Source organism: Coturnix japonica, chromosome 3 (assembly GCF_054131305.1).
Source record: "Coturnix japonica strain WE chromosome 3, WE-NBRP24, whole genome shotgun sequence".
Taxonomy (NCBI): Eukaryota; Metazoa; Chordata; class Aves; order Galliformes; family Phasianidae; genus Coturnix; species Coturnix japonica.
Genome location: NC_140665.1, coordinates 100,153,991 through 100,180,037, shown reverse-complemented (window position 1 = coordinate 100,180,037; position 26,047 = coordinate 100,153,991). Strand labels below are relative to the sequence as shown.

Sequence of the window (26,047 nt, the reverse complement as noted above, 5' to 3'; positions counted from 1 at the left end):
AGGAAAAAAACACCTAAGGGTTTGAAAAGAAGATTCTGGTATTGACAGTTTGCTTTCTTTCATGTGCTCTGAAGTACGTGTGGCAAGGTGGGAAAGGAAGGCAAGAGGAAGTTATTGAGCAAAGAAATATGAATGAACAGAAGGCCCTTATCAGGAGATTGCTCCTGTAATACCTAGAGCAGGGCTGCTTTGTTCTCAGCAATGAGCAAACACACACAGACAGACCATCCCCTTCCTGGAAACAGCCTCCAGCCTGAAGCCCTAACTGCAAGGCAGGTTAAAATAGCCATGTTCTCAGGCCTAACCTGAAGCGCAAGGCAGTGCTCCAGCACACCATTGGGAGCTCCTTTTATGTGGAACACATACACACTGAAGGAGCATGCAAAAAAACACACCAAACTAACCAAGAAACATGAATTGCAGCGTTGAAGATTTGACCTAAGGAAGGCAACAGAGAAGCAGCCCATCAGCAACCACTGGGATACACCCCACATCTCAGGTCACAGATAACCTAAAGGCTGCCTGCCTCCGCTAGGAGAACAACACCTACATAAAACAAATTGGTGCAATGCATATGTCCCAGCTTACACAGTAAAGAGAATATATATTTGCTTTGATCTCAAGCTGCCCCATGAATTTTTAATACCACAGCTGTAAAACAGAAACCTTTGGATAGAAATCAGCAGCAGTAGCAGAACTCTAGTGTCTGGATAGGGAGCTAGGAGAGATGGCTTAGTGGTTTTCTGTAGGTATGGGAAAGGGAGGACGGTTGGACTAGATGATCTTGTAGGTCCTTACCAACCTTGTGTGATCCTATGAGTTATTCTATGAGTTAACTCAAGCAAGCTGCTCATTTTGGGTTAAGAAAATCCATTTCCAATACATTTCTATTAGAACCGTTAGCAGCCTCACGCAAACAGGGATGCAAATATAATTCCCAGCAGTTTCTGGTTCCTTTTCCCTCAGTTAAAGAGTCAGCACTGCTGTACTGTGTTAGAAACTGTGTGTTTGCACATATCCTGTATAGAAGCGATGCCTTGGGTAAACTGAGAGGCAGCCATGCTCCAAAGCTCTGAGACTGTCAAATACATACTGGGAGGGGAGGAAAGGTGAATATCCTTGGTGAATATCCTTACTCAAGACTAGAAACTCTCTTAGAAAGACCACTGTAGCCAAGAAAATAGGCTCACACCATCGCATTTTTACAGAAAAAAGGGGTTTCAGAAAATACAGTATTGAGACAGAGCATGATCCAACAAGGTATAAAGGTGTATACACTGCAGACAGCTTATGAGGGAGGGAAATGACAAACAGCACTCACACCACAACAAAAAGGCACCAACAGGTCAGAAAACAAACTCTGTTTTCTAAAGGACAGCAGGCTCAGTTCTTACGTACAAAGAGTACACAGAACAGGAGTTAAACAGTAACTGAGAGTCCTATAGATGTTTGCAGATAACCTAAAACGCAGAGACTTGCTGCTGTCATTCTGTAACGCTCTTGTTCCTTTGAACACAGACAGATGCATCTCCCCTAGACCCACACGTGCCAAAGACAAGCTGGGCTGTGCACACCTCTCCACAGCCCCTCAGGAGCCCTGCAGCCCTGGCAGCAGCTTGTGTGAGTGCTGCCCATGTCACTGTGGGCAGAAACTGCCTGGGCCAGAGCAGACGTGAAGCTGTGCTCAGGTCTGTATTATCCCAACCAACTTCGTGTGAACAAGGAGACCAGTGAGAATGGCAACTTCAGGAGGGGGGGGAAGTGGGGAGAGATTGCTTACAGTCCAGCAGGGGTGACTTAAAAGACAGTATTTGTTTATGCTTTAAGTGGTGGAATAAGACAGGACTGAATTGAGAGATCAGAGAGAAAAGAAAAAGAAGTGACTTAAAGGCATTTGCTCACAAGAACTAACTATGAAAATCTCTCTCCACAAAGGTAGCCAGCCTCCAGGTATGCAACACTGAATAGGTGAACGCTGCTATGGTCACAGCTGGGAATGGCAGCTTGTCTAGACAAAGGCTCTATTAAGGATTTAACTTGCATAGACCCTTCTTTGACTGGAGTAGATGGGATACAAAAGCTATACTGAAAGCCTGAACCAGGCTGTGTGGATATCTTCAAGCATATACTGGTATCAGTGTTCACCCTGTCCTTAGAGTCTTTCCTCAGCATCCACAGCTGCACTGTGCAAACTTCTGACCTGACCAGCACTGCCTTCCATTTATTAAACCTGATTTTAACCCAGCTTAGACTCCACATTGTCACGTGCACCTCTGAAGTAAATGTTATGATGCTCATGCACCTATATGCAGAGGTTCAAGTTAGCACAGCGCTGTCCTTACTGTAGATCAAGGTCTAACTTAAAGCTGTATTTTCAAGACATACAACACATACCCTTATTTTTAGGTGCACACACCAATGCAGCAAAGCAGGAACCTCACAATCCACAGAAATCTGCCACATAAAACTCCATTTAAACAACTGCCTTTAATTCCCCTGTGCCTGGCATTAAATCAGCAGGACAAATACATTTCAGAAGGCCCAAAACAGGAAAAGGGAAAGAATAGGGGACAGGATGAAAAATGAGAGGGTTTATCTATACAAAACAATTATAGTCATTTCTCCATTTTGCTGAGATCCCCAGCACAGCACTGAACTGCTCAGGTTGGACTGCACCTCATCCCCTGACCATGCAATCTTCCAGTGCAACTTGCTCTAAGAAGTCAATGTGAATGCACACAATGATGCACATGGATTCTGTTGGTAGTGGTGCAACACATGGACTACAAAGACATTTCTTCCCCTATGACAACGACCTCTCTAAGGACTATGAGGTAGAAATGCACATTTTGGTCTAGTGGCTTCAGGAACCTGAGAACATCACTAAATCAATTTTGTTCTGTGGCTGATGAAAGCAGGAGTTAAATGGGTTTTGAGCTTTGCTTGTATACTGGAAAGTAACTGCAAAAAGCACTGGAACAAGTATGAAAAAGACTGTCCTTAGGAGATGGGAAAAGGGGTATGTAAGAATCAAGATACAACAGGAGAAATATTAATTGCAGCTTAACTGGGTTCTGTGAACACCAGGCACGGACAAGACTCTCCTTAATGCTCTGAATGCACAGAGCTCAGCCCCAGCACATCCAAAACAAAGCAGGAGGGCTCAGGACTGTCCAAGTCACATCTCCACAAAGTCGTACCTCAGAAGTCATAGCTCCACTCTTTAACATTTAAAAACTAAACAGCATTTGCAGGCGAGATGTGCTGATAACACGGCAAAGACAGCATGGCCCTGAGCCTGTGTTCTTTTTTCAAAGTATTTCTTATCAGAAGACCGAAGGACCATTCTGCTCATACAGCTGCCTGCAGGACATTTAACACATACTGTTTATAAGAAGGTCCACGCTACAGACTTGAATTTCTGAAGAGGGCAAGGAAAAGAAAAAGCATTTCAATCCAGCACTATGCAGTCTTCTATACCAAAGATACAGCAACTATATGGCAGAGTTGGGAGGCAGCATCCAAAAGGGCACCTGAAGCAGATTTCCAAACAGTCCCTACTATGAAGGGAGGGGGTGGGGAAGGTTGAAAAGTAAATTGTTTCAACAAATAATTGGAGGAAGGGCCAATGTCTCCTTTGGAAAGTGGACAGTAAGCCTGTCAAAAGCAAAAACAATAGAGAATTAATTACGACTAAGTATGAAAGGTCTTAGAGCTCTGTGATCACTTGTTAATTAAAATAGGAAATTTCCTTAATAGAGTTCCAGTTTAGTTATTGTGAAACCCAGAGTGCACTTCTACTACCTCTAAACATGTGTTATATCTTGTTCTAAAGACTCACGCACCAAAAAAGCACTGAAACTTAATGGAAATTAAAGGTATTCTGCACTATTTATTTCACACTTAAATATCTGAACTCACATAAAACACGAGAGCCTTCATCAACTCATGTTTTAACACAGAAAAGTAAACTGCTTACTAACCTTTGTTAGTGCAAAGGAGCTCCTTGAAGGAGGCACTGGAGGGCCTTAAAGGGGAAAGTTTTATTTTGTTATCCATTGGGAAAGAGGCAGGACACAGTTCTGATGTGCAAGAGGTACAAGAGGCGAGGGTGGTGGCAGTCCCCCCTTCAGCTCTTGCGTCTCCTTTTCCATGCAAATGTCAACAATGGAAACTAAACACACCTTAAACTCCATTCCTGCTCCCACCTCCTAGTACATTTCGTCCTGCCTACCTTTCCCACACTGTTCTGAAACACAGGGGTAGCAAAACCTTTAAGTAAAATCTGGATTTGTAGGCACCCTGTAATGGCTGGAAGATCCATGGCCTTTCAGAAAATGTCTTTCCCTCACAGTGTGTACAAGCCATTGATAAAGGGATCCACATAAACAGCATCTTGGACAGGGAGCCATCTGAAGTAGAATAAATGAAAGATAAAGGGGAATTAAAGGCTTTAAACCCACCTTTCCATGGAAGCACCTTTCTGTGGGGCTGAAAGTAGGCAGCTCCATCGTATTAAGGCTTATAACACCGTTGCTGGAGTGAGGTTGCAAGCAGCAGGTCCTTTAGGAACAGGAGAAGCAGAGAAGGCAGCCACGAGTGCTTCATGGCCACTGCCCTTCTTATACCTGCTACTAAACTAAATGGCAAGGCATATTTACGAGGCATATCTAAATCATCTGAAGCCTGAACCAGTCTCAAAGACACTCAAAGCTCCTATCCCACCTGAGATACCATTTGTAGCAAAGCTTCTCCTCCTGAAACTCACATTTTACATTGAATTGAAAAGGTTGGAGAGAACTTCCCACTGCAGCACCTGAAAATGGAGCAGGAGCAGCACTGCAGCTGGCACCCTCAGCCATCAGCCACCTTGTTTACAGAACAATTTTAAAATGTCACCTTTGTGTATTAAGAGTTTTAATAATTTGGAATGATACCCCGTGTAATAGATGCATCAAAAGGTTAAAGAAACACGGTTTGCATTTTAAAATGCTTTAGTGAAAACACAAGAATTATCTTTATTAAATGAACTGAACCTTGTTGTGTCCTCTACTGAAAGAGTTTTGTATTAGTCAACCTCACTCTGAATTCTTTTTCCACCTTATGTTAAGAGAGGGAAAAAAGCATTTTTGCATTTATAGCTCCCAAATGGTTTCTCAGTATGGAATTAAATAGCCTGTGATCTCAACTATCTGAATACACCGAAATGAAGAAAATATTCTCAATGCACATGCGAGAGAAGATACTAGTGTGAAAATGTGGCTTACTGCTTCATCACATTCTGGTTCCACGTGCTCAGCCAACAGTGACTCCCATCACGCCACTGCCTTCACTTTATCTGATACCCAAAGTAAAACTACACTGCCTAGATGCTGTTCAAATCCACTGCAAGAAACATAGGCATTACGTTAGATGTCAGTAATATATGTGGTTAAGAAAAGGTACTTAAATATATATATATATATATATATTTATATATATATACTTCATTATTTTAATTAAAAAGACGATTTTGAATCCAGGTTATAACCACAAGTCTGAAAGAAAGCAAATAACATTACAGAGAGTGGAGATGCTGTTTTTTTTCAGCTAACTGCAGTTCTATTAGCTAACTTACCCAACAACCTGCTTTCGTTCTTATCAAAGATACCTGCATCCATCTGCTATTAAATGGATCTGCTGTCTGCCAACTAGACAGAGTTTCCAGACTCCTGATAAGTGGTGAATTTGGCCCTTCAGGGCCATGAAGTGTCTGAGCACTGGAATTTTAACACCTTCTTGGAGCAGTATTTAAACCGATCATCAGAGTAAGCAAACACAACCTAAATGGAGAGCCTTGATGGGCACTAAGTCTTTACCTCCAGAGCTATCTCCTGTCTGCATACTTGTACAGTGCTTAGCACCTCAGGGCCCAGCTCCAGTAATGCTCTCAAACCACAATCACGTCACTGTAATCTTCAACTTAAGTATTTTATCAGCAATTTATGAGCAAGCTTAACCCACCTAAGCAATCAAGTATGAAGACCGAAAAAAGAACTGGATCCCAGCTTTCCAGTTATACAAGCCTCAGAGCAGGGAAGAGATAACACCTAGCGAGTTCCACATTCCTGAAACTAAATTCTATGGAAGGAGGAGAGATTGGAAGGAGAAAAAAAGAGGGATGAGCTTCTCATAGCACTGCAATGCCACAGGAAAGCGCCACGTTTAATGTAATCAAGCTCTACATTGCAGCCATATGGAAACAATTTCAGTCAATAAACAATTCCTGCAAGAAGACAGCAGAGGAACAGAAAAATCAGATAGCGAGTTAGTGAGGAGGCAGGAAAGCCGCTGGCTGAGCTCAGTGGCTCGCGCTGTAAGAAATATTTATGTCCCACAATACAGCACACATTTTTGAGTCTCTGTTACTTGTCTTAAACCTCCACTGGGCCACACCTCAGATTTCAAGCAATAGAACAGCACTTTTAAAGTACCTTTTCCAGCCTCCAAAACGCTGTGCCTCAGTTCTCCTCTCTCTCGTGCCCCTTCCAAACCTTTTTGCAAATCCTCTCTCTCTGGAAGGTTTCCCACCCATCACCAGAGAGGAAGCAGCCATCCCAAACTTCAGATATATGTGCCTGACCTCACTGTGTTTTAGCTGACTGGACTGCAGGTTTCCAAACAGCTGCTTTTCAATGGAGCAAGTCCTTTCACATACCTCTAAAGAAAAAAGAAAAAGTAAAGCCAACAACAACAAAGCTGCCTACATCACTTGTTACTGACAATGGTATTTAAATCAGGTTTGGTTTCAGGATGCCCTTATGATCCACTGTCCTAAAAAGCAACAACATAAATACTGCCAGAAAGAGACGTTCATGCACAGGGCTGATTACAGCTGCAACATGGAGGGAGTAAAGGCTAAATCAGTTTGGCATAGGAAGAAGGAATATAAAGGAACGGCCAAGTGAAGGCAGCTGCGTTGTTAACAAAAAGTAACAAGGCACAAAGCTACGAAGAAAACAGAATTGAGTGTGACAAAGTGACATCAATATTGAACAGAATTCTGCCCATGGAATGAACTGAGGGCTATTTAAAAGTGTCTCCCAGTGTAGGCACCTGTAAGGGTTAGGAAGTTCTGAGCTTCCACCCAGCAGTGCAATCTGTCAGAGATGCACCGTGGCCTCCCCAAAAGCACTCCACCTCTGTACTTGTGGACATCCAGCAATAAAACATGATAGGATGTTCCTCTTACCAACCCAGTTTTCTTAACTGAGGGATTCCCTGGAACCCAGCATTCAGGATGGATGCTCATGTTATACTAATGTTCAAAAAGGGGATGGAGCAAACCCAGAGTGCTGTGCAGTGGCCAGCGGTGTGCCAGCCCAGGCAAGTCAACAGCAAAAAAGATTATCCTGCTAAAGAATGAGAGAACAGGGACAGCAGTAATGCCAGTCAGCATGTACTAGTGGAAAAAATGCCTTGATAAAAGGCTAACTTCATTCCTCGAGATTACAAACGTAGTCAAACAGAATGAATTATGTGCACAGAGCGTACTTTGGTTCTAGTGGAGAACCACGTCAGCTGCTCCATATTGACTGGTGCTTTCTGAGAGCTGCCTGGTAGTGTTCTTCGTGTACTCCCTGCTACTGCACCACATCGGTTCTTTTTGTCACTAAATTTAAAGGCTGATGCCGTTCAACATTTTTCACTGCAGATCTGTGTCCATAACCATGCCTATGGGAACAGTGCATCACTATGAGGAAAGGGCAGCAAAAGAAAGAGATCTGAATATCTGCTTTAACCGTGCCCAGAAAAGCAAAATGTATCTGAAAACAAAGGGAAATCTGTAAACTAAGAAATGCAAACCATAGCTGCTAAGTGGCAGACCTTGCTAAGAAGAACCTCAGGGTCAGAACAGGATTTCCCTATGCCAAAGGGGTCCTACAAACCATTTAAACAGCTGCACAGTATAAAGGGTCACTGCACCTTGATAGTATGCGTGGATAAGAGGCAGACTGGAACATTTACCATGTTTCGTTTCCACTATGTTAAAAATAAATGGAGACCATGAAGAATCACCGGATGATCTGAGTGCTGGAGAAAATGCCTCAGAGTGAGACTTAAAAGCTCAACTCTGTTTCCTTATCAATTGACTAACGTGATTACAGAGTGTAAGTACCTCCATGGCAAGAAAGCACTGGGTACTAAAGGGCTCTAATCTTGTCAGGAAAGTCAGTAACAAGGACCAGCAGCAGAAGTTAGACAAATTCAAATTAGGAATCAGCCACTTACTTGTAGCAGTGAGATGGCACACGCTACCAGGAGAAGTGAGGAGTCTGAAATTACTGGAGGTGGACACTCCAGGCTGGAAAGCTGTCCAAGTGTGTGTTATTTGCCAAACATCAGTTACTGGTCTCAGCTTCAGAGTCAGTGATTAAAATTTAAAGACTTGTGACATAAAAGCATATAAAATATATCAATCGAGGTGATTTAATTGTCTGTTCTCACCTTAAATTTTATGAATCTCCAATATGTTAACATCATTCTACTTCTAAGGGTAAGGAAATGAAAGAGGGAGGGATAAGTTTCAAGTTCAGTAAGTTCCTCCTTTTTCAGATCGCTGTCCTTATCGCTACACAGCACTGCTCCATCAAGCAGATGGAGCCCCTGCGAAACGCAAACAGTCAGAGCAAAAACAAGCGTGAGGTCTGGAAACAATACGTAAAACAACTGGGCCAAGAAAACCAGTGATCAACTGCTTACCTCTCCCATCTGTGGCATGAAAAAAATCAGTATTAGCTTAAATAACTACTTCTTATTCTGTGTAAATACACTTATGTCATTCATGTTTATATTACCAAGAGCAGCACGCACCACCACCCAGCCAAGAATCCTCAAATACTTTAGGAACATGCAAACATCTCAACAGCCCTGAAAGGATTGTATTCATACTACACGGCGGTACACAGGCGAGTCAAGAAGTTTACCCCGCGTCATTACAGCAGAGCCTAGAAACGAGAGAGCCCGCTGACATCCCACTGCCAGAAGAACTTTCCCTTTCAACCTTTGAGCACTACTTACATGTCAGAGCCGCTGCACACCCAGCAGCCCCAACTCCAAAGCCCCGCCAGCGAAATCACAAAGAGACTTCTCTAGTGAACGCTGACATTGTAACCAGAGAATCTGATCATGGCAGAGAAAGTGTCCAAAATAAAGGTCAGAATAAATACCCAAGTAGAAACGGCGCTTGTGTTTTATGAACTAACTAAATGCTTTCTGCTTCCATTAGTACTGCAGTACCGCTGGAAGAACAAAAAGCAGATTCAGAGCTCGCTTCAGAGAGCATAAGAAACGGGCAGTTCCAAATGCAGGAAATGACTATATGCTACACTTCCTAATTGATAGGACATAGCTTATCAGAAGAATAAAACCAGCTGCTCACAACGCTCACTGCAAGAACAGCCCACAGTATTGTTTCACTGGGAGTTGTTTTATTGACGAACTTCAGAAAGTGAAAAGAAAAAAAGGTTTCTGAACTACTAAGTTCAAAAGTGGAGAGGAAACCAAAGGCAGGAATTCAAGGCAAGAGAGACTGAGATGGAAGTATTCAGAACCAAACATAATTAATATATTTTGCATGCCTGGCTCGCAAATTACTTCCTTAGTCCAATATTAATACCTCATCTACGACCACAGCAGTGAATGGGATTTGTATAAATTTAATCTAACCTCCATAGATTCCTTATACATATGGAGAACAAAAGAAAGCCCTTCCATCTATGAAGCACATAATAAAATCTGTTTTCCCCCGGCTGCAAAAACTTCTTCCATAGATCTGAAAGCAAGGCCCAACTCACAAGGCAAATAGTCACTGGAAGAAAGCAGTGCTGACATGCTGCAGACACACAAGCAAAGCTAGGTCCCTGTCCAGCCTGACCACAGAATCCCTTTGGTACATACCTGTATATAAAACCTGATTAGCTACACCTGCTGATATGTTTCAGGACAGTAACTGCACTTAAAACCACCATGAAATGAAGTAAACGTACCTATGGAAATTCTGCAGGAGGAAGAGTTAACCGACCTTCCACACGCTCTGGGGCTGTATGGAAAGATGGAGCAGAATTAACCTTGTCAGAAGCACTCCCCTATAGCAGATCCCAGTTTTAAGAGCAGTCTTTAACTTTAAAATGCAGCTTTGGTTAAGAACTGGGAAAGGGAAATCTGCACACAGACAAGTAGAATAACCAGCCCTACATTATTCAATGCATTTAGAAGCACATCAAACCAGACCCCGTGCAATATTTTGGTGTCCAGGTGAACATGGCGCTGAATCAAAACTGGAACAATCACACGTGTGCATTCTTAAAACAGATCTGAAGTCCAATGCTGAAAAATTTCTATTAAACAAAGTAGGAAAAGAAAATCCACGCAAGAAAAAGGTGCATCACAGAATCACAGAATTATTAAGGGTGGAAAAGACCTAGAAGATCATCTAGTCCAACCATTACCAATACTTCCCAGCTAAATCATATTCATCAACACAACATCCAAACGTCCCTTATAGACTTATAAGAAAACTTATCCCAATGGTTCTTTTGCTCTGATGGAAAGGGAAAAAAAAAATACCTAACACCTTTAAAAGCAATAAAATTAAGAGGATAAATGAGGATGACGAGTGTCAGACCACAGAAGTCAATAAAAGATGAGAAATTTTCCTGTGGCTGTAAAATAGATAAATAAACCTCGCTGGCTCAGGCATTTGTACTGAGTGCATTACAAGACTGGCCATGGAATTCCATGTATTGATAGCATATCAGGGTATCACAGGTGTCAATGTGCAGCAGCTGGGGAGCTGAGGCAGCTGTGCACAGCTGTCATGGACTCAATGTGTGGCTCTGAGTGACTCACTTGGCTTTCATGCCTCAGTTTCTCTACTTTTGAAATACTGGCACCTTCGTAAAGTACGTAACGATTCACAGACAAAGGTACAAAGTATTACTTTATCAGGGAGCAGTAAAGGAGGACAGCGGCTCGGCCACAATGAATCCAACCTGAGCCATCAGAGTCCTCCTCCAGCAGTGCACCGCACAAGTTGTGGCCATAAATCGATCCCTTCTGATTAGGTTAGGCTTTACGATGCAGTAATTATGATGGCAGCAATTTCATAACTGTGAAACGAGCACTTTGCTCAGCAGCACATTATGCAGGAAGCCCTCCTGAACGACGACCTTTTTGGCCAACCTGACTGAACCAGCGCAGAGCAGAAGCATCCCAAACACAATATATGATTCTTAAGGTTCTCAGCCATAAAAGCTTCTCCGTTTGCTTTCACGGCCGCAGGCTAACCTAGCCGAGTGGGAGGAGAGGGGAAGGAAATCAAACAATGCACTTTTTAAGAAAGACCAGAATTGAAGCATTTCTATCTCTTTGCAGCAGGCACAGCACAGAAAGAAATGCATTTCTCACAGCGGCAAGATGAAATTTTCACTTGGCCGGCAACTACAGAGCCCATTCTCTGCTCCTCTCTGCGGGCCACATGACCGCCTCAATGCATAAGAACGTTTTTTGTGCCAGCTTGCAAAGAAGACCACATAGTTAATAGTTTGCAACCTCCTTTCCCCCAGAAGATCTTCAGTGTTGAGTAACAAAATTCCTCACATGATTTCAATGAGAGGGTTCACTTGTCAGAGGCTGCTCCGAGATAGTATCAGATGTCAGGGAGGTGCTGTTTTAGACGAAGCTTTCCAACCCTTTCTTTGCAAGGCTCAGCTGAAAAAGAACAAAACTTCAGGCGATACGGTTTGAAACTGGAAGAAAGGAAAAGAATCTCTAGACGTTATTTTTAAAAGGTGGAAGTCAGCCAGTTAACCAGGGGAGGAGGAAACACTGCAAGTAAAACCCTGACAAACTCTGGAGATCGAGGACTGATCACAGCCACAGGCTCCATGCAGGAACCTGAACATCTCAATCCCTCTACGCCCTGGTTTGTCACCTGTGAAACCCAAACTAACGCTTTCTTTTCATACCTTGTTATTCCTGCTTGTTTTGTTTCCCCCAATTTATAAGCACTTGTCCCAACACTCATCTTTAGCATGAACACAAACAGCATTCATGGCTAACACACAATCAGTCTGCATGACTGAGTGCTTAAATGTGAACTCTTAGTATACTTGGCTGCCCAGCTGCTCTAATCTCTGTACACATCAGAAAGGAGTTTTAGTTGATAGAGGAACACTAGAATGCTAAAATACAGCTTATTAATAATATCATATATAAAAACAGCTCTCAGGATGGGAGCTGACCAAAAAAAATTCCATTTCTCCTCATTACCTCCTAAAAATCCCACTATAATCGTGCCATTGGTCTCACTCCGTTGATCATACGCAAGATAATATTATCAGCATAGGTATAATTAAAGGGGCAATCCCACGAGGGCTCACATGCAGATCCAACTCCTGCTCCATTAAAATCAGCATCAAGTGAAATCGACTTCAGAAGCATCAAAGCTGCACAAAGGAAGGGGAGAAGGGAAGACAGGCTCCTCAGCACCCCTCCAAGAGCTCCACTGAAATCCTAAACTTCATATGAGATAAGAAATACTGGCCACAGACTCCAGTGCTGCTACATGTGTTTCTGTAGTGCCCTTAAAGGCTCCGCACAGACATCACAGTAAAACACAAGTTGCTTTTTTCAGATTCAAATGTGCTGTTTGTCTGATACAAATCCGTTCATTTCCTACTGCACACAACCAAACACCTTCAGAGATGCCTTAAGGAAGCGGACAGTGCCGGGTTTTTTATTGCTCATGCTTTGGTTTCATTCATTTTCCAACTCCTCTCCCAAACCCCGTATCCTAAAAGCCCAAATTCCACCTCTGCAACATGACAGGAAACACCTGGAAATTGACGCTTAATGGAAATTAATTTTATTAAAAATAAAAGCCGTTTTAAAAGCCAATGTCAGCAGCCCCCATTCTCCCAACTCCACAGACCAAGGAAAACACACATCAAACACTTCCACGAACCGCGGATCATCACTATAAAGTAAACGCTTCATTATACATTCAATTTCCAAACACTGGGCTGCCGTGAACTTCTAATTTCACTTTAAAAGGGACCCATAAGACCAGCATAGAAACAGCCTCAGAAGTAGCAGTGAGCTTTGTGCAGCAGACACTGCTCCTAGTTCTGTTGAATCACCGTATCACAGCACTGGAGGGATGTGTGTTTTCTAGAAAGGTCAATAAAATAGAAAAGAATTGCTCAAGACCGCTTAATAAAGTAGTTCTAGAGATAAGCAGGCCTCATCCACGCAGTATTTCCTTGAAGGCTTCCTTACCATTCTTTAAATAACCTGCCGTTTCACCTCTGGTAGCATTCCTGTAACACAGCTGGCAGTCTGCATAGCACAATGTCGTCTAGACCTGCTCTGAACAGAGTTGGATGACACAGGAGTAAAAATGCTGATGGCTGTTCGGGTGCCTGCGCTGTGCTGAAGGAACGATAGGAGGAAGAACGAGGCAGAGCTGAACGAGACACAAGTTCCTTGTTCCTCCTCCGTTCCACATCTCACGCCCAGGCTCGTCAGACAATCCCATCAACCATACAGAAAAGTTGTGGCGGTCATGGGGCTAAGGAATAATCTTCACATAGGGGGGAAAAAACAATCCCAAACCCCCGTTAGCTGATATAGCATCAAGCACCACTCAGAGGTCTCAGAATAGGCAGCTAACAAACACATCCCTGCACTGCTATCTCCCATCTCTCCTCCCCCACCTGTGCCTCAGAAATGTTTTCTTAACGATTCGGAAGAGAAATGGCAAAAAGGTTGATGCTAAACACAGAAAGAAATGAAGTTCGTTCCCTGTTCTCGAACGATTTGGCCGTAGCATGACAAGAGGAAAAAAACATATTGAGAGCGATAAATCCATATATACCTACTCCAAACTACACCCAGCATCCCGAGGGACCCGATGTAATGGTAAATAAATATAGATGCAGTTCCTACTAATGAGGTAGGGTACAGCAAGGCCAAAGCAAATGCAATCAGCTCGGGGAGAAGAACTGCACAGGACTCCTCCTCTCCCATCCAGGGAAGAAATCAAATAGCAGCCACACCATCCCAGGAAGAAAGCAATGTACCTGATGAACCCTGCAGCAATGAGCTGGGATGCAAGCAGGCACTACAGCACCAAGCCTTTCCCCACCAGTTTCCCCTTCCCTGTATTTACGTGCTGTCTTACAGGCAAATTGTAGCTTTCCCCCCAGTTTCCTTCCCCTCCATCCCTATATAGTTGGATCAGGGGCACACGGCATCCAGCAGATCCGCTCCCACACCGCCAAGCCCTGGCTGTCACGTTAACACTTTCCTCCCTACAAAGTTTCAACCTTCCCAGCTCCAGCTCACGTGCTGTTCTGTACTTAAAGCCACTTATCTCCAGTCCCAATGAGAACAAATTAAGCTACACCCCACTCCGCTGTCTGCTTACAGCCTTGATTTTCCTCTTCCTTCTTCCCTCCCCACCCCCCCCAAAGAAGCATTTTGACCCCCGCACATCACCGAACACCCACAGCTTTTTTCAGACCCACCGAAAAGGGTAAAATAAAAACCACAACAAAAAACACGACATTCCAAAGAAGTACTTCGCAAAACAACTGAAAAACCCACCAGAGGTGGAAGAACTCAGCCCAACCTGCTTCATATGTGCGATCTGAGCTGATAAACAGCACCGAACTCGGGTAGGGTCAGCCCAGGAGCGGGGCAGGGTGGGTGGGCAGCATCCCCTGCCATGCCGGGCTCTCAAGGGGGCATGAGGGTCCCCAGAACGAACCCGGGCACAGACAGCGAAGCGTCGCAGCTTCTCTCCCCGTGAAGTAGGGAATAAACAAGCGGCTGACACCCCGCCCAAACCCTCCTCACACGTTTTAGGACCGATTTGTCGCCGGCTCCTTCACCCCATCCCGCACAAACGAATCCCTTCGGTTCGACGCCTTCGCCCTCCCGCAAAGCCCCGGCAGCGGCACAGCTCGGGGGGGGAGGCGGAATGCCCTTTTCCCCCCACATAACCGTAGGAAAACAGTTGGGTTCACCCCGGAATGAGTGATCGCTCCCTCAAGGGTCGGATCCCGGAAAGGAATGAGGAGAAAAGAGGGGGATAAAGGGCTGAGAGATATGGGGGGGGGTATGGGGAGGGAAGGGGGAAAGAGGGATGAGGGAGGGGAGCCCCCCCCAGCTCCGCTCGGGGTTCGCGGTCCCAGCACCGAAACAAGCGGAAAAATAAAGAAGAATAAAGAAATAAACGAAAGAACCAGCACCCACCCAACCTGAGGGGACTCCGCCGCCGCGACTTCGTCCTCCCCACACCCGGGAGTGGATGGGGGGGTGAAGAGGGGGGATGAAGGGGTGAAAACACAAAACAGAATAAAAAGCCGAAGCAGCAGCAGCAGCAGAGCGATCTCCCTGTTATCCGGGGGCACCTTTCCGTCCCCCTCCTCACGCACCCTCGGATCTCCTCACGCCTCGAATCCCTCCCAGGCTCAGACACAGCCGGGGGGGCCCTTCCCCCTCCCACCCACCCTCCCACCCTCCCTCCTGGCAGCCCACCCACCCGCCCGCCCCGTTCCCCCCCCACTCACTCACTCACCTCCCGGTGCCGGCGGTTCCTCCGCTTCACCATTGAACGGGCCGCCCCCGCCGGGGACCCCCCCCCTGCAATGAGGGGAGATGAACGTGGACAACAATAGCGCTGTGCTGCCGGAGCCCCCCGAGGATAACAGCCCCCCCCTCCCCTCTCTGCCCCCTCTGCTCCTTTTCTCTCTGTTGGGCTTTATTTTTTTGTGGTGGTGGTTTTTATTTCTCCCCCCCCCACCCCGGCTCGCTCACACCAGACCGACTGTCTTTGTCTGTCTGACAAGCGCCATGTTGATATCAACATCCGAGCTCCCACCTGCTGCAGCTGTGAGACCCTGGGACTTGTAGTTCCCCCCTCCCCAGGGTGACGGGGAGCTCGGCCGATCGTGGACTACAACTCCCAGCGTGCCTTGCGGCGCGGCGCCGCCACGGGAGCGCGGGGCGAAGCGGAGCGCGGACTACGGCTCCCAGCATGCAACGGGACGGCAAGGTGATATGGAGGGGGTGGCATGACGTCATCACGAGGGGACTACAAATCCCGTGATGCTTTGCGGCGGGAAGGGGGAGCGAGCCGGAAGTGGGGGGGCAGGATTGTGCCTGTAAATAGAGCCGGGCAGCATGAAGCTGGTGAGTGGGGACTATGGGGCTATTGGGGGCTATGGGAGGCTATTGGGGTGTATGGGGGGCTGTGGGAGGCCATGGGAGGCTATTGGGGGCCATGGGAGGTTATTGGGGTGTGTGGGGGGCTGTTGGGGGCCATGGGGGGCTGTGAGAGGCTGTTGGGGGCCATGGGAGGCTATTGGGATGTATGGGGGGCTATGGGAGGCTATTGGGATGTATGGGGGGCTATGGGAGGCTACTGGGAGCTGTTGGGGGCTATGGGAGGCTATTGGGGCGTATGGGGGGCTATGGGAGGCTGCTGGGAGCTGTTGGGGCCCATGGGAGGCTATGGGGGGCTATTGGGGGCTATGGGAGGCTATTGGGATGTATGGGGGGCTATGGGAGGCTGCTGGGGGCTACTGGGGGCCATGGGAGGCTATTGGGGTGTGTGGGGGGCTATGGGAGGCTATTGGGGGCTACGGGGAGCTATGGGAGGCTGCTGGAGGCTGTTGGGGGCGTATGGGGGGCTGTTGGGGGCCATGGAAGGCTATGGGGGGCTATTGGGGGCTATGGGAGGCTATTGGGATGTATGGGGGGCCATGGGAGGCTATTGGGGGCCATGGGAGGCTACTGGGGGCTGTTGGGGGCTATGGGAGGCTGTTGGGGGCTATGGGGGGCTATTGGGATGTATGGGAGGCTACTGGGGGGTTGCTGGGGGCTATGGGGGGCTGCTGGGAGGCTGTTGGGGGCTATGGGGGACTGTGGGGGGCTATGGGGGGAGCTGGGTGGTGTTCCCTGCGCTGGGATCACCCTCGGGGGTTGGGTGAGGGGCAGGCGGTGGGTTTGGGCCCATAGCACATCGGGCTGTCCCATAGGAGCATCCCCAATGGTTCGGCGTGGAAATAGCTGCTGCTTTAGTGTTAATACGCGTAGCTGAGGACACAGCACTGTGTTATTCACTAGGAGAGTGGTTAGGCCCTGGAACAGGCTGCCCAGGGAGGTTGTGGATGCCCCGTCCTTGGAGGTGTTCAAGGCCAGGTTGGACGGGGCCCTGGGCAACCTGATCTATGGGGTCTCTATGGGGGTCTGTGGGGTCTCTATGGGGATCTATGGGGTCTCCTGGGCAACCTGATCTAGTAAATGTGTATGTTTGGTTGCCCTGCCAGGCAGGGGGGTTGGAACTACATGATCCTTGAGGTCCCTTCCAACCTGGGTCAGTCTGTGATTATTACACACCTGGTGCCTTCAACTCAATGTCAGGCATAACGTTGAGTCAGGGGGTTGAGGCTGTGTGGGAGTGCACTGGGATTCTGGGCTTATTTTGAGGCTTAAAGATCGTCACATTTTTGGTTCGACTGCACTTAGTTCAGCAGGTGGCTGAAGAGCTCGGTGCCATGTGATGGGAGTTATGAGGTGAAGGCTCAGTGTGTGGATGGGGATTGTGGAGTGTGATCAGAGAGGGGCAAAAAGCTGTGAGGGTCTGGGGGACAAATGGATGAGCTGCTGGAGAGGAGCTCTGCTGAGAGGGACCTGATGGACGACAGGTTGACCATGAGCCAGCAGTGTGCCCTTGTAGCCAAAAAAGCCAATGGCATACTGGGGTGTATTAAAAAGAGTGTGTCCAGCAGGTCGAGGGAGGTGATCCTCCCCCTCTACTCTGCCCTGCTGAGGCCTCATCTGGAATATTGTGTCCAGTTCTGGGCTCCCCCAGTACAAAAAAGACAGGGATCTCTTGGAAAGAGTCCAGCGGAGGGACACTAAGATGGTGAAGGGCCTGGAGCATCTCCCCTATGAGGAGAGACTTAGGGAACTGGGTCTGTTTAGCCTTGAGAAAAAAAGGATGAGAGGGGACTTGATCCAGGATATCCAGGATCCCCTGGATATTAGGAAACGGTTCCTCTCAGAAAGTTTGGCCTTGCACTGGTACAGCTGCCCAGAGAGGTGGTGGGGTCAGCATCCATGGAGGTGTTCCAGAGCTGTGGGGATGGGGCACTGAGGGACACAGTGGGCACCACAGTGATGGGGTGGGTTGGACTTGGAGATCTCAGAGGTCTTTTCCCACCTGAATGATTTTCTGAATGCTTCTGGTTGGAGAAACTGGGAAAGTGTTTGTGGACGTAGAGGCTGATGTTGTAGCACAGGGGGAAAAGCAAACTGAGAAATCTTTAAATGAAGACTGTGGTGGAAATATGGGGATCCTCATTGTAGAGTGTTGTACAAGGGTAGGCTGGGGGTGACCTCATTGCAGCCTTTCAGCACCTGAAGGGAACCTATATGCAGGAGGGGAGTAAACTCTTTGATAGGGCTGATAATAGTAAGACAAGGGGAAACGGTTTTAAGTTGAAAGAGGGAGGATTTAGGTTGGATGTTAGGGGGAAGTTCTTCACTAGGAGAGTGGTTAGGCCCTGGAACAGGCTGCCCAGGCAGGTTGTGGATGCCCCGACCTTGGAGGTGTTCAAGGCCAGGTTGGACGGGGCCCTGGGCAACCTGATCTAGTAAAGGTGTATGTTTGGTGTCCCTGCCAGGCAGGGGGGTTGGAATCCGATGAAAAACTCAAACTTCCACAACTTCAGTGTACTCCAACCCAGGTAAATCCAGTTGAGATAACTGGATCTGTGTGATAACACTGGCACAAAGCGCTGCAGTTATTTGTTGGCTTCAGTTCAGCTTACAAAAATTGGAATGTTTTGGAGCTGCTAGCGAGATGTCGTCTCTCTTTCTGTCACTTTGCCATATATGAGCTCACCAGCAACTCTCCAAGCTGGTGAGCGCTCAGCGTGAGCCAGATGTCTGCTGAGAGCCAGCCTGTGTGAGGGCTTCAGCCCCTCGCCTTCATCTCTGCACCCTGCTCTGCCAAACTGCCATTCAGTTTACAGAGCAAGTCAAGGGAGCTGTGCACTGAGATGGGCACACTTGTAGTCCTTTGTTTATGTTTTGGGTTGGTTTTTTTCCATAACTGGTTTCTAATGAAGAGGTAAGGAGCCCATTGCATTAGCTGCTTCGACCTTTGGTCAGAAGGGGGAAAGAGATGAAAGGAAATGGATCTAAGAGCAAAAAAGGACTTACACTTCAATCCAGTCAGGGATATTATTAACTGGGGTCTCTGGATCTGTTTTAGATGGGATGAAGTGTGGACTGGGAGGAAGAAATCAAATGTAGTTCATATAGAGGTGTAATAGTGCAGGTATGGATTCCTAATGTAAAACTGTAACAGAGATACAGCCCTGGAAGTATCACATGCAAATATCTGTACTGTGTAAGTGCAGTTTGCTTTGCCTTATGTCACTTTAAGTCAATGTGATAGAGAAGAGTCCATTGGCTCCTAGGGATCCACTTACTGCAGGTTGACGGCCATCTGAATTCCTTGTTTGTACACTGGCTTTTCACCAGTTTGGTTTATCAAGCTTTCTTAAACTTTGGTAACAGCAGACAAAACATAACGTTGCTCCTTAATAATTAAGACTTTATGAACTGAACACTTTATGAACGGGCTGTGATGCTGTTAATTTAATATTTAAATGTTAGCGGGTTTTAATATTTAAATATAACCTAAAACAGTTTTGTGATGAATGTATGTGAACAGCCTCCTTGGGAGTTGTTAATTCAAACAGTTGCAGTCCTGTGTTCACATATTGTGAGCGGAGGCAGAGAATGAAATGATTAATATACCTTCCTTTCACTTCTGGAAAGCAAGCATAAGGAATAAATACCTTAGAAAATGACTGACTAATTTTTTGTGTAGTGCATGAACGACAAGTTGATACTTTTCATCTTCATTGACCAAAACTCGAGTTTAAAAGCTGCCTGACCACCTGAGAGTTGTTGTGTTAGGAGATGCCGGCAACATCTCTTCTTCCTGCAGTCTTTGAAGGACCATTGTCCTATATTCAGACATTTCAGTTTCTAATCTCGCTTTTAAAGGTAGCATTTTTTATTCACCTCTCCTTATTCAAAGCTTCAGCTGCTCCTGTGCCTTGTTAAATGTTTGCCACTCCCATAGAGGAGGTGGCTGCATCTCAATGACGCTGGGGTGCCCAGTACATAACCTGCTTACTGGCTCATTAACCCTGCAAAGCACTGTGATTTCTCAGTACACAAACTGTTCCATTCAGGTATGGTGGTCCGTTCCCTACTGTTTCCTGTTTGCATTTAGCAAGACAAAAAGCAGGTGAGAGCATGCCCCGGAGCTGCTGCTCAGTGCACTACAGCTTCCTCTGCCCAGCAGTGCTGAGAAGCCCCAGGTGTGCCCTGCACCTTGCTTCGTTATTGAGTTTAGTTCCTTAGGGAAATAGGATTTGTGCTCCTGCAGGAGTTCTGTTTCCACCCTCGAGTCATTCTCACATTTGCACACCTGTTTCAGCCAAGTTTTGCCCGTAGGACTGAGTTTTAAGGACACCGACTGTCCAGGATCTTTGGGTGGTTGTGGAAGAAAGAGGTTCTGTATGTGTCAGAAATTAGGGGGAGGTGCTACTCTATCCATTTGTCCTTTGTGATCAGAAAACCTTGTGGGAAGAAAATCTGCATCTTAATGCCCTAACATGGGGAAATCCCAATGGATGGATAGTTTTGAGATAATAATTCATGTTAAACCAAGAGTTTCATTCTGGCATGCGTGAAACTATGTGTTTAAAAATGAGGAGGAAAAGGTCAATTTTCAGGGGGCTTCAGTCTATTGGTAAAGGTGTTGAGGAACTCACCTTCATGTTCTGCTTTCAGTACTGCCTGTCAGGACATCCAACCTTACCATGCAACGTGCTCAAGTTCAAGTCCACCACCATCATGCTGGATTGTGGACTGGATATGACATCTACCCTCAATTTCCTGCCGTTACCACTGGTTCAGAGGTATGTTCTGCAGCCTGTGAGCGCTTAGTTTGTGTCTTCTTGGGTTGCAGTTTGAGTGCTCTGCATGAAATGGTATATTGGAAGGAGAGAGGGGATGAGTACAAATGAACTGCATCATCTGATATCATAAATAGACTTTGTTCACTTAAAAATTCTCTTTATCAAAATAACGTCCTTTGGCTCAGTAGACGGAAGACATTTTATGGATTTATTGATTGGTTTTTCTAGATAATTTATTCTAAGCTTCAGTAAGGTATTGCTGCAACTGCTCAGCACAAGTGAGGTCACATATCTGTCATCTTTCTGGCTTCTTCATGCAAGATGAGATAAATGGGTAACTAAGATGGAGTGCAGGGAGCCCAGCAAGTACTGTTTAACCACCATCTTCTCAGGCTTTTTGTCAGAGCGTGGGCTAATGCAAAGAAAAATAGCACTTAACCGTCCTCCTTAGTTGACTGCATGGCATAATTGTTCCCTTTTAAAATTTAAATAAATAAAAGTGCAGTGCGCACGGGAATGAAACAGCAGCGAAGCAAAAGTAGTTCAGAAGAGAATCCTGAGTTCAAGACTCTTCCTTCCGTGCTCTGACTTCACAAAGTGGCCTTTTCCTGGATTTGCAAATGGATTTGGACATTCGCTGTGACTTGTGTCTTGTATTAAGTGGAACAGATGACAACAACTCTAGTTTGGGAAGGTGGGAATGAGGAGCTCCTGGTGGTGTGAAGCTAGCAGGAGTTTTCACAAAAGGCTTTTCTTAACTTTGGTCCAAAAGGGAAGAAGTGAGATGGGGGAGGCTGGGTTGATAGGGGTAGAGTATGACCAGGAAGGGAGTTTTGTAAGTGACCTAATGAGGTTAAAGCAGATGACCAGCACTTTGTATGATTTGCTATTTCTTGGAGAGGAGAAGCATAGACAACATAGACATTAGTCTGCAAGGATGTGGAGTTCCAAGGTCTGTGCAGTGAGCAGCAGATACCTAAAGGCAGATCTGTGTGGTATTTTTGTTAACTACAATGTTTAGGAGCAGTAGTAGATTTTGAAAGAACTAAAGGGGTGTGGGGGGGAATTCAGCTCCAGACAGAACTGCCTTGCATTAGCTTCAGAATAAAGAAATTGGAAGGGGGACAAGTAGCAAAATTGGGTGGTTGAACAAAGGCTTATGAGGTTCTTAGAACTGCAGGCATCAGTGCTCCCCTGGGATATGCCAGCTTTGTCTACTGATGGCAGACCCTGGGAATGAACAGCCAAATTGCAGGTCACAACCTGGAATTCCCCAAGTACCTCCAGAATGTCTGTACTAAAATGACTCAAACTCAATAAGAAAGGATGTCAGATTTGACCCCTGATGGCCCAGAGGAATCCGAGCAAACAGTTGGATTTAAATCCAATCAATCATGTCGGTAAGGTGATTGAACACCCCTTACAGCAAGGATTGTCCTAAGTACATGGACTTGGGCAAGTAATTGATCTCTTCAGTATTCTACAAAACAGATGTCCTGCAGGGAGTTGTGGGAATGAGGTAGAAACATTATATATCTGGTCACCGTAACCAGGATGTCTGAATACCTCTGAAACTCAAATGTGTATTATCAGCATAATGTGGGTAGGTGATAGAGAGCTGACGTTATTATCATTTTCCAGATGACAGACTATAAGAAGGCCTGACTGAGATCTTTCATAATGCTTGTAGCAGAGCAGAATTTTGTAATATGTTGGTCAGACCTCAGGTTATTACCAGCTGTATTTCCTCTTACAATTAGGAATGCTTCTTGCCTCTAGGCTGAGACAGACCCACATGAAACCATGACCAGAGGGGAGCTATGCCTCTCTCTGCTGTCTTTAAGCCAGAGTAGGATCCATTGATCCATGGGAGTAAGGTCTGTGAACCAATTGGGCTCTGCAAGTCTTTGTACGTGATCTGCAGCAGTGCCCTAATAGTTACCTCTGATATTACAGTAGGTCTTTGCTATGCAGCTAGAGCCTGTGTCCTACCTCTTACAAGACCCTCCTTGAGCAAACACTTTGAGAGCCTGTGCTTTAATCTGTGAGAAAGTGCTGTAGTGTTTGTCTCTTTAAAAGAACTGGACATTTTTTAGAGTTCTTTCTTCTTCAGAAGCAGCCCATCAAAAGATATGGAGATTCCACCCTGGAAATGGCAGGCCTTGTTCTCACCAGCACATGGAGCGTGCACAAAGTGCAGCGGTTGTCAAACACTCCAAGCCAGTTCCCATTCTTTAAGGGAAGTTTGTCAACTGGGATTTTCTCCCCTGTACCAAAGTCAAATGCAAAACTGCAAGGTGAACATGTGGGAAGCTCTTAACCTTTCCTGTCTAACCATGACACACTTGCTCACATTATTTATGTGACAGTTCTAGCTATTTTGGATTAATCAATCACTCTATTACAATGTCAGAACTATGTCGGCAGGAACTGTGTTTCTTCTTGGCTTCAAGGTAAAAGTCCTTTCTGTCCTGCGTTGCTTATTCCACTTTTACTTCCGTGTCCCCCCCCCCTCCCCACACACAGGACCCATCTACTAATTTTGTCTCTTAACAAGATTCTATTCTCTTCAGTGGATGCCAGGTTTACAAGTTGTTTGTGCTCATTCATGAATAAGACAAAATCACATACAAGGCTAAATTAGAAGGGGCATGGCCAGCAGGTCAAGAAAAGTTTATTCCTCTTGGCCTCATGCTGAAGAAAGCACAAATGGATCCCAGTTTGGACCTGAAGGAGGGTGCTGAGAGACTTGAGAGGGTCTTCAAGGAGGGTTCCAAGATGATTGGGTTTTAGAGCCCATGACTGTACCAAGAGGTTGAAGGTTTGCTTACTTGATCCAGCAGCAAGGAGGCTGAAGGAGGAGCTCCTAGCACTCATCTACCTTTCATCTACCTGAAAGGACAGTACAAAGAATGGTTAAACTCTTCTTGGGTGACAGTGCTGGGGGTGGGGGGCAAGTAGTCATGGATTGCTACTTTAGAACCTTGGATTGGACATTAGCATCTCAATGATGAAGTTTCTCTTAGTCTCACACTTTAAACCATTCCCAGAGACTCTCTGGAATCTTGTCCTTCTGGGATTTGCATGTTGCAGCAAAACAAAGTTGTGACTGCCCTGGTCTAGGGCTGGCTCTGAGAGACCTGCCCATGGTCCCTCCAACTAATGGTTTTGCCCTCTCCTTCCTTACCTGCTGCATTTGCTGCTTAGCAGTGTGGTTTGTTCTTGCTTTCTCCCAGCTTTTCCCTTTGGATCATTTGCTCTCCCCACAGCTTTCCCCACCCATCTCTGAAATACAGAACTCAATCTGTGCTTTTGAGGAGCTCTATTGGGAGTACATTTAGACACCTTTTATATCATTAGGCTTCTTCAGCACTGCTCCTTATCCTCAGAAGGGGGTCATGCTTCTCTGGTGTAGCTTCTCCTACTGCTTCTTGATGACACCCTTCTGCTCTCTCCTCTCACCTTTTGCCTTGACTCCTTGAATCTTTATTTCCCCCTTTTCCTTACTGGAGTACCAGTTAGGATCAGTTCTTTTATACTGATGTTAGTTTAAACACAAGATTACTCTGAACCATTGAGTCACTTCCTATTTTCAAGAACTTAAATTCAAAAGCCCTTATAATGCATAAGCATTCCTCTCTTCACAGTTCAGTGCTAAGCACTTGCACGTTTCACTGCAGCCAGGCTCTCAAGTTCTGCCTGAATCTGAGGTCTTTGCAGGCCTTGGTTCCAGGCAGGTTTTAGTGTCTCCTCTCAGCTTTTCTGGATTTCTGTAGAGGTTCTTGAATCTGGGTCAGCAGTAGCTTCAGAACTAAGTTATAGGCTCACACAAACCAGGTGTAACTGTGAAGCAGGGGTGTGTGGAATGCTGAGGCAATTCCTACTGTGAACTCAGAATTACACTGTTATCCTTGAAGTTCTCTTATTAGCATTGAAAACAACAAATATTAAAAAGAAAAGGGGGGTGGCTGGGGCTGCTGTTGCTGTAACTGCATGTTTTATGTTGGCAGGCAACAGACAGCCAACAAGTCTGCTTGCTCCTCTCTCCCTCCAACACAGATACAAGCACTGTACAGATGTTGGTGTGGTTCTTCAAGGCACGAAATCATGGTTTACAGGGCTATAAAATCACACCCTCTGTGTCCATCAGTGACTGAGGCCCTGGTGTTGATCTTTGCCTTCCATTGCTAGTGTGACCATTTGTCATCTTCTGTCCCAAAGCAGATTCAGTTTTACAGTGCTTTTGTACTGTTTCAGACATAAAGTTTGCTGCTGCCTTAATCTTTCTTCCATTCATACAGCCGTTTCACCTAAGGCAACTTCAATAGCACTGAGCCTTTTTGAAATTCTCATCATAAAGGACTGAAATCAAACTCCCTGCTTGTGTCATCCGCTTTATTTTTTTTAATGTGTAAGTGTCATAATGATGATTTGTAAAAGTCATTTCAGTGAGCACTTAAACACTGTGAAACTGTTTTATTGAGGTTGTTAGTTCCCTGAAACTGAGGCAGTGTTCTTTTCCTGTCTGACGACAAACAGCAGATCTGTGCTCAGTGAGTGACAATGGAAGAATTCATATTTCAATATATTTTCTTCTCTCCTTCTGCAGCCCCAGGCTGGCCAAACTTCCTGGATTAGTTTTGAAAGATGGAAGCACGTTTCTGGACAAGGTACTGTACTGCTGGTTAGAATTTTCTTGCCATGCAAAAAGCCAACGGACAGATCAGGGGATTGCACTACAGGAACAATACTTATCATGCTGACTCATCGCCAAGGTTTCTGTGTGTACTGTTACCGGCCATGATGGAGAGCAGAACATTTTCAAACAGAATGTTAGCTGCAACTCTGAGGCTTTCAGTCTTCAGAGGTAGCCTGCCTTCCTAAAATACCCTTTTAAAATTCAGAAATCATCAGTTTGAATGTTTTCCTGTTTCACTGAGCTACATAAATAACACTACTTTAACTTGGAGAGTTATTCGACAGCCTCGCTT

The 26,047-nt window shown here is 45.8% G+C and overlaps 2 protein-coding genes across 53 annotated transcripts in view; one reads left to right on the top strand and one right to left on the bottom strand.

Annotated features, from left to right (window-relative positions):
- HMBOX1 (homeobox containing 1) overlaps positions 1-15,918 on the bottom strand; it is a 101,381-nt gene extending 85,463 nt beyond the window's left edge. For 23 of the 50 annotated variants that reach the window (XR_014944982.1, XM_085544213.1, XM_085544224.1 and 20 more), the window contains exon 1: positions 15,626-15,918. The gene's annotated coding sequence lies outside the window, so the exon portion shown is untranslated. Of the gene's footprint in view, positions 1-13,320; positions 13,481-15,300; positions 15,544-15,625 lie in introns of those variants that run through there. The other 27 variants (XM_085544217.1, XM_015859727.3, XM_085544233.1 and 24 more) reach the window with 6 other exon arrangements.
- A 273-nt stretch (positions 15,919-16,191) lies between these two features.
- The window catches only part of INTS9 (integrator complex subunit 9), a 64,692-nt gene continuing 54,836 nt past the window's right edge, over positions 16,192-26,047 (top strand). For 2 of the 3 annotated variants that reach the window (XM_085542295.1, XM_015859691.3), the window contains exons 1-3: positions 16,192-16,239; positions 20,929-21,056; positions 25,666-25,726. In XM_085542295.1, coding sequence (XP_085398421.1) covers positions 16,231-16,239; positions 20,929-21,056; positions 25,666-25,726 — 198 coding nt within the window. In that variant the 5' untranslated portion in view covers positions 16,192-16,230. Of the gene's footprint in view, positions 16,240-19,335; positions 19,397-20,928; positions 21,057-25,665; positions 25,727-26,047 lie in introns of those variants that run through there. The other variant, XM_085542294.1, reaches the window with a different exon arrangement.